Source organism: Magnolia sinica, chromosome 3, assembly GCF_029962835.1.
Source record: "Magnolia sinica isolate HGM2019 chromosome 3, MsV1, whole genome shotgun sequence".
NCBI lineage: Eukaryota > Viridiplantae > Streptophyta > Magnoliopsida > Magnoliales > Magnoliaceae > Magnolia > Magnolia sinica.
Window position 1 is genome coordinate 123,605,588 of NC_080575.1, and position 9,197 is coordinate 123,614,784.

At 42.1% G+C, this 9,197-nt stretch overlaps 1 protein-coding gene across 1 annotated transcript; it reads left to right on the plus strand.

The window, feature by feature from the left end:
* The first annotated feature begins 6,326 nt into the window (after positions 1–6,326).
* LOC131241114 (stress response protein nst1) lies at positions 6,327–8,995 on the plus strand. Its single transcript, XM_058239786.1, has one exon. The coding sequence runs from the start codon at positions 6,580–6,582 to the stop codon at positions 8,842–8,844; it is 2,265 nt and encodes a 754-aa protein (XP_058095769.1). The 5' UTR covers positions 6,327–6,579; the 3' UTR covers positions 8,845–8,995.
* The last annotated feature ends 202 nt before the right edge of the window (positions 8,996–9,197 follow it).

Genomic DNA, 9,197 nt, shown 5'->3' on the forward strand with positions numbered 1-9,197 from the left:
ATAGAACTAGGATAAATGAAAGAACCGTATTCTTGAAAAATATTACAAGACTGCCCCAAGCTACAACGGGTATGGAACGGACCACGAATTGCAGCCGGAACCCCACCCACATACACTAGCTTCGATCAAATCAACCACAGAAGCGAAGCGCATGGAGTCAGTTGAATCATGGCCTGGCCCAGCCCATTGCCAGCCCTTACTAGGAAACGGTCTGCAAAGTAGCTGAATGTGAAAGATTTGAGTAGGCGAGCATATGTAGCGTGGGAGGGTCCCTCACGTGTCCTGCATGTTAGTTTTTAGTGCGAAGTGATGTGCCTCTGGTTCACCTTAGCTGACGGTCCGCACCGTACGTACTGAAATGGGACACGCTTATTACATCCAAGCGGACAAAAAGATCTTTTGCTAGCACGTGTAAGATCTGATGGTGAAGTTGGATATGTGCGACAAGGCCAAGCTGCCACTGAACCTTCCCATCACGTAGATGCAAGTGCATGAATGCTCAAACGGACGGTGGTGTGTGCTGGCGACCATTCTCAGGTGGGCACCACACATGTGCCCTTATACTGTGTGTTCCTTGTTTGACTCGGACGCGAATATCCTGCGAAAGCCTTTTGCATGAGATCTTGTGTTTTGAGATGCTAGGTGGGGTTGACCTAGGAGCCCGTTTGGCCGGGTGGATTGGAAGGGATTGGATGGTATTGGAAGGGAGTCGCTGAGACCGCGGATTTGGGTGGATTCGAGGGGATATCAAATCCCCTTATTGTTTGGCATGAGAAAGTAAATAAGTGGGGGATTTCAAATCTTGAAAGAGAGGGTTTGAAATTAGCCGTGAGCTTGGATTACATCTAAAATCCTTTCTAGAGTTGCATATGTATTAATAGACTATTAAAGCCCATTTGGGAGTGTGGATTTGGAACCCCTTAGATTTGGAGCCCCCAGGATTTGAAACCCCTTGGATTTGAAATCCTCCTAATGTGTTTGACACTCTTAGGGCTTGTTTGGCTGGCCGGATTAAGGGCGTGTTCGGGCGTTGGGATTAGAAGGGATTAGGTGGGAAGAGATTCATATGCTGTGCCAATTCCACTCCATGTTTGGGAAGAATGGAGAAGCTTGGAATTAGATTAGATGAAATTGCATTGGGTCCCGTGCCAATTTCACTTAATGTTAGCAACTTTTGTAGGTCCCACCATGATGTGTGGGCTATATCCACACCGTCCACCCATTTTTCGAGATTATTTTAGAGCATGGGCCAAAAAATTAGGTAAATTTAAAGCTCAAGTGGACCCTACCATAGAAAGCAACGAGAATTGAATACTTACCGTTGAAAACTTCTTTGGGGCCACATAAGTTTTGAATCTACCTCATTTTTTGGCCCATGCCATAACATGAGGTTACAAAACAAATGAACGGTTCAAATATAACACGTGTGTTACTCTCAATAATTTCAAATGATGGTGAGCATATCCATTTAATGTACCACCGTATTACCAACAAAGCATAACATTAATCTAATCCCATGGTAACAGGGGACAATCCCTGCCATGGTTAATAATTATGTTTTTAAATCACATCCCACCTAATCCCTTCTAATCCCACTGCCCAAATAGGCCCTAAGAGGATTAGGAGGGATGGGATGGTAAAATCCTAGGATATGTAAAACGAGCCAAGCAGACCTGATGAACTTGTCCCGGGATATAGCAAACCCATGGATCTTAAACCAATTGTAACAACCCTAAATTTTGGCACATTATAAAAAAAAATTAAATTAAATATTTAAAGATTTTATTTTTAAATAAAAAATAAAAACAGGTCAATAGTTGAGTTGGTAGCGAAATTCTTAGTTGAGAGAGAGGTTTAGGGATCGATTCTTGAAGTGGTAATAAATTTTATATTAAATATCCACAACCTTAAATTGCTAAAAGGATATGCTCATCCTATCCTATGAGAATTTTCTTTAAAAGGGAAACGGGTATGTGTATACATTTAAAAATAAAAAGGACTAAAAGGAAGAGGAAATTTTAAGAAAGCTTGATCAGATTTTTTAATTTTTTTTATTATGTTGTTAACTTCTTCTTGATCTATACAATGGATGGTGTGGATCATCCACATGATCATCGTGTAGGTGTGTAGAGTCAATTTTAATAAAGTGATGTTTTTATGATTTCAGATCTAGTTAGTAATATTTTAGAAATAAATTGAATGAATAGAATTTGATTGTGTTAAGATAGATCTATACGAATTATTTGATCCTTAAGGCCAAAATATACAAGGGCCCTAATTTTTAGATAAATCTAACCATCAGATGGGCCACTAGTCAAATGTATATATGTTTAATACAGAATCTTAAATTTTTGCGCAAGTGTTGGTATCACTTGGTGTAGAAGGTTAAAATGGGCCCTTGGTATATGTTTGGTTAGATCCACACCATTCATCTAATGTGTAGAGGCAAAACATAACTAAACCTCAAAAATCTAAATGATCTGATCATCCAATAGGCCACCCCGATCAAATAATTTCCAATCAATTTTATAATCTTAAAAAGGAAATAAAAGATAAAAATATAAAATAAAATTTTTAATTATTTGATTATTTTAGATCTAACCACCTAGGATATTAATCAAAGGTGGGCCCCATCATGTAAAATAACTAGATGAATAATAATATTGTTGATATAACTGATAAGATCTCTGAATTCAAACCAACTCATTTACCTTATGGATTCTACACTACCAGACTCGGGTGAGTAACCCAACTTGTCTCATAATTCATTAAAATTAAAATAAATCGTTTGTGATTGTTTGATTGATTTACTGGTTTGAATATTTTGATATGATAATTGTATGATAAATTTATATGTGAATATTTTAATCGAGACAACTATGCCAAATATAAAAAATATGCATTTACATATCATCCCTCATTCATTGCATTGCATAATGCATGGTCGATCTTAGGGGCCCTCCCTAGAAGAAATGTCGATCCTGGTAGAGCGTTACCAGATGCGGGCTATGCCCAAGCCTACTGAAAGGTGGAAGCCTACCCAACGGGTGGATGCGGGTTGACGACTTCCAACCCAAGTAGATGGACGATCACACCATCTGATGCATTCATACCCCATTTTACATCGTTATACATGCATTTTTGTATTATTTTAATTGATATGATTATGAACCATGCTGGGTTATATCACTAAGCCTGGCCAGCTTATATTTTTTATTGATGAAAAAACCGTACAGATGTGAATGAGGGTGGGCCGGTGGCTCAAAAATAAGAATATGTGGTCAAGCCAGAAAGGACTTAAGAGACACGTGACCCTACTTGACAAAAGAAGAAATTGCAGCCTTAGACTAGTCATGATATTTTTACTTTAATTATATTTAATTTTCTTAGATTGTAAATTAATTCTTTCAAGTTGTTGGACATGTTTATTTTATTTCATAAGATCTCAATTGAGAGGGTCCTTAGTTATGTTTATGATTAATTATTGGAATAAATGATCGTTTCTTATTTTTGAGATGTTGTTGAGTATGAATGAAATGTAAATCTACGGTAGAGCTAGTAAGTAAATGAATAATTGTATAATTGAATGAAATTAGTACATTCAGTGTACATGTCATGGGCCGAAACTCGGGTCTGAGGGTGCACACTCTGCACTCGAATTTCGGGGTGTGACACAATCCACTTACATCACCATCATTATCTTAAAATTGATTCCATCCCTCCTAATCCCGTTCAATTGTGCCTGGGGCATGTTTGGTTGGACGGATTGGAAGGTAAAATCTCGAGATATGTCGGGCATGCCAAACAGACTCAGTGAACTTGTCTCAGGATATAGCAATCCCGTGGATCTTAAACCAATCCACTGACACAACCATCATTACCTTAAAGTCCATCCCATCCCTCCTAATCCCAAGGGATCCATCCGGCCAAACAGGCCCTTAGAGTGTGAATCAACTTTAATCCAAAAGGACTTATCCATGGTATATTTAAAGGGGTTTGAATTTGATTACTAAATTAACTTTAAAATCTCTAATTAGTGAGATATGTAATTTCTGACACAATGGTTGTGATAAGCCCGCTGAAATATATGCTTTGTGCTTTGGCCGAAAACAACGAAATTCCAAGTCTCGGATGGGTCACAAGCACAAGATCATGTCTGAGTGACTAGCCAATGATTTTTAATCGTTGATTTACATGGACAATGTTTGGACAATGCTGGACAATGTTTGGACAGTACTGATTTACATAGATAATGTTTGGACGGTGCTAATCATCATTAGTGGATCATGTGCCCAATAGAATAATAGTGTATAGTGACACATATGTTACACCTGCAACTATTGAAATGATTTTAAGTGTAATCCAAGCTCTCATTGTGGATTACAAACCCCCCTCAAAGAGGGGATTGGAAATCCTCTGGATTTGAAACCCTCAGTTACTTTATGTCCCCAAACAACTAGGGGATTTGAAACCCCCCTCAAATGCCCTCCAATCCGTGGTGCCAAACGACCCCTTATTTTATTGGGCACATGGCCCACCAATGATATCTCAAAACAATTAGATTATCAATTGCATTACTATAATTACTTTAATAGGTGATTAACACCGTCCAAATATTATCTATGTAAATCAATAGCTGAAAATTATTAGTTAGTTACTCGGACATGATCTTATGCTTGTGGCTCATTTGAGACTTAGAATTTCATCATTTTCGAGCAAAGCATATATTCCAGCGAGCTTATTATAATAATTGTGTCAAACATTACATACGTTTGCTAATTAAATATATTAAAGTTAATTTAGTAATTAAATTCAAACCCATGTAAATATATCATGCATAACAACTTTTGGATTAAAGTTATTCCCAATCCAAGGTCCCAAACACAATACTAGGATTTCAAATACTGGGGTTCCAAAGCCATGCTTTTTTAAAAATCCACTCTCACATCCAAATTGTGGAAGTAGTTTCTGTTTTGTAACTGTTGAAACTATCCCGGCTCCACCTTGATGTTTATGCGCCATCCAAACCGTTTATAAAGTCATTCTCACTAGGATGAAGTGAAATGATGAGAAACTTTTGCAGATATACGGTTTTTTCAATGGTAGTCACCGAATCCTCACTGTTTCCTCTCGCGTAGCTCACTTGAGATGTTTTATCACCTTATTTTTGGTAGAATATTCTAAAATGAGATCTGAAAATGGATGAACGAAATTGATTTCTAACAAACATTACAGTGAGCCCCATCTAGCATCAAAATGAAGGAACTTCGTGGGAAAGGCTTTCCCAAGAAATCCGCGTCCGGCCGGCTCGTCCCCGAAATATCAGGCAAGCTCTGGTAATGGTTGATAAGCAGGCGCTAAAAAAATTGTGGACGGATCACACAAGTAAAACAAATTAAACTGAGACAATGATGGGACCCAATTTAGCTGGAGATGAACCAAAATGCAAACTTGTATTCCCTGATTAGAGGATTGGTCGGCATACAGACGGTTGAAATCAAAAGCATCCAATAGCTTGAATCCAAAAAATTAACAGACAGGCACCGTAAGTAAAGATTTTCAAACCAAAAAATAATGTTCCCGTCAATTTCTAGGGTGTAATTTGAATTAATTTATGCCACGTGTACAGATTCCAGTGCCTGTGCATCAACAGCTGCACAAAGTACATGACATGTTGCAGTGCGGAGTGGGGACACACATGTGATCAGACAGACATCCCTTTGTGCCATTCAAATTTCGATGAATCATTAGTAGACTTTATTTGATTTGCCATCTCTCTGTTTGGAGGACATTTATTGGACGGATGAAAAGATAAACAGCCTACGGACATCAGAAAACAAGTTCCCACTAATCAGAGGCCACAGCTTTCCCACAATCAGATTGTGTGATGACCTATCCGTAGGCCACCCCCGTGTGTAGCTTGCGTTATATTTTATGCCGCATGTGCAGTTTCCGGGTGCATGCGTATCAACCATCACGCTCAACCAGAGCATCAAGCAACTACTCAACCGAAGAGGACTCTAGTGTAATTAAATAGAGTTTGAAGGTCAAACGTACATAGTCCAACGACCATAACAAACATAGGTAACGTACGAGTGAGGTGACACTTCTGGTCACTTGAGGCCAAAAATGGCAAAACGGTGATATTTCCCAGAACTACTGCACAAATGGCAAACCTCGGTTGGCACTTCTATTCCAGAGCATCTCTTCCTGTGATATTCTTAAAAAATGAGGGCCATTTTCGTCAATTCACCAACATGTAACATCAACTAGCTTGGTATATCTTAGCAAGATACATTTCTACCCGTTGTATTATTAACCCGAACGGCTACAAGCATCCTCGTCATATTCCCCGTTGAAATATTAAGCAAACGGCTGCAAGCATTCTCGTTATATTCCTCAAAATCAAAGGGTATTTACGTCCATCTGCAAAACAATAATAGCCTTGCTTCCCTCACTCGCTTCTCTGCATCTGCAGATCTGCACCGCCATCTTCAGGAAAGGAGTGAGAGAGCTTTCTTGATTACATAGGGCGAGAGAGAGTTTTCTTAATTACACTTCTACCCATTCGGCTCATGGATGAAGAAGATGGAAGGAGAGAGACCTCACAGAAGCGGCAGTAGCAGCAGCGAGCTCTTCATTTGCTTCACATCCAGACCATCTTCTTCTTCCAACACATCTTCCATGAAAATATCCTCGAAATCGATCCTGAGCCCTGGTCGTACGGACAAGCTTCGAGAAGGGGTGACGACGTTGCCTTCTTCTCTCAGCAGAAGGCTCCGCAGCAATGGCAGCATGAAAGGAGGGCAATCGTCGCCCATGTTCCCGACGGGGAGCAAGAAGAAGGGCTGCGCTTTCGAGACGCCGGAACCGTCGTCGCCCAAAGTCACGTGCATTGGGCAGGTGAGGGTGAAGACGAAGAAGCAAGGGAAGAAGATGAGGACGAGGTCGAAGAGGCGAGGCGGGGATGGGAGTTTCAGGAAAACAGAGCAGATTCAAGAAGGGCAGATGCAGCAGCAGCAGCAGCAGGAGTGCTTGCCGAACAGAAACCAGAGATGGGTTCACCTCCCTTTGAGCATTTGCGAGGCTTTGCGGGCTTTCGGGGCGGAATTCAACTGCTTCGTGCCGTGCGGTGGGCGGTCTTCATGTTCTTCTTCGAATGCGGGGATGGAGAGCGAGAAGGGAGAGAAGCGTGCTGCGGTGCCAGCCGGAGGGACGCCGCCGACGAGCTCGTGTGGGGCGGTTTTCGCAAAGTGGTTGATGGCGTTGCAGGAGAGCGAAGAGGGGAAGAGGAGGGAGATTGGGGGGGAGATGGTTGGGATTGTGGGTGCTGAGGATGAGGAGGAGAAAGAGAGAGTCGAGGAGAAGAAAGGGGAAGAGAAGGCCGAGGTGGAGATCGAGGAGGAGGAAGAGGAGGTGAACGTCTGCATCCCGCCGAGAAATGCTCTGTTGTTGATGAGGTGTAGATCTGAGCCGCTGCGAATGTCGTCGCTGGCAAATCGATTCTGGGATTCGCCCGCTCAGAAGGAAGAAGAAAACGAGGACAGAAACGAAGAGGAGGAAGATGAAGATGATGATGAAGAGGAACATGATTATGAGGAAGCTGTAGAAGAAGAGCAGCAGATGGAGGGAGAAGCAAAGCAAAAGGAGGACGAAACGTTGGAGAAAGCGGTTTCAGCTGAAGAACATGAAAACACGGAAGAAGAAGAAGAAGAAGAGTATGGAGAGGCACAAGAGCAAAAAGAAGCAGATGAAGAAGAAGAAAGGGTGGAAAATGGATCTTCAGGTGTATCTCTAGAAGAGCAAGAAAAACCACAAGAAGACGATAAGGGAAAGGAAGAAGCCCAGTTACAGAAACCAGAAGAAGAGGGAGAAGGAGAGAAAGAAGAAGAAGAAACCCAGTTGCATAAAACAGAAGAAGAAGAGAAAGAAACCCAGCTGCAGAAAATAGAAGAAGAGAAAGAAAATCAGTTGCAGAAAACAGAAGAAGTAGAGAAAGAAATCCAGTTGCAGAAAACAGAAGAAGAAGAAGAAACCCACTTGCAGAAAACAAAAGAAGAAGAACAGAAAGAATCCCAATTGCACAAAACAGAAGAGGGGGAAGAAGAAGAAGAGGAGGAGAGAGAAGAAAAGATGGTAGAAGAGAGGAGGAGCAGCTGTTCGACTGCGTCCGTACAGCTAGGAAAAGAAGAAGAAGGGGCAGAAGCTGTTCTGGAAGAAGAGAGGTCAACGGAAGAGGAAAATGAGAAGACCGAAGTCATCACTGTTGAAACTACAGAAGCAGCAGCAGCAGCATTAACAGCGGCAGAGAGCGAAGAAGAAAAGTCAACAGTAGAGGAGAAGAGAAAGGTAGAAGGAAGGGAAGAGAGAGAAAGGGCGCTGCAGCTGCCGGATTGCCTCTTGCTTATGATGTGCGAGCCCAAGCTGTCGATGGAGGTCTCCAGGGAGACGTGGGTATGCAGTACGGACTTCCTCAGGTGTAGACCCGATAAAGGACCCGCTCCTCCTCCCCCTCCCCCTCCCCTTCCCCTTCCTCCTCCAGAAGCCACAGGAAAGAGAAAGGAAGGAGCCGCCGACGATTCCAAGAGGGTGAGCACCGATTCAAATCCTGCGCACCCCCCTCCTGCTAATCCTGCGCCCCAGCAGCCTCTCTCCATGGCGACCGTGATCGAGCAGAAGCTGGTGAACGCGGTGGCGTACGAGCCGTTCGTGCTGACGCGCTGCAAGTCGGAGCCGGTGCGGTCTTCGGCGCGGCTGGCGCCGGAGGCGTGCTTTTGGAAGAGCCGCAAGCTTCCTCCTCATCAGCCGCCTCTTGGGGTTGGTGCGGCTGGGGTCGGGTTTTGAGCCGAGCCGGTGGGGCTCGATTCCTTTTTCTTAAAAAAAAAAAATTTATTTTAGTTTCTGGGTTTGGGGAAATGTAAGTGCCAGGTGGCAGTCCTCTTGTGTACTGTGTACATCCGCTTTTAATGAATTTAATTTTAATCGAATTTTTAGATTTTCGTTTTTTAATTTTTCTTTTTCTTATCCGAGTAAACGAGAGGCGGTTGTTGGAGATTACTTATACGCCGTTGATGACGAAATATTACAGTAGTAATATTATTTCGGATTATATATACATATACACAATAAGCTAAGTGATATCAGTGGAAGTGCTCGAGCGTCACTCACGAAATGGATTATGTGCGGTCCCAGCCTCA

Bases quoted from the DNA above. Each gene is read 5' to 3' on its own strand.
- LOC131241114 (XM_058239786.1), top strand. From the start codon at position 6,580: ATGAAGAAGATGGAAGGAGAGAGACCTCACAGAAGCGGCAGTAGCAGC.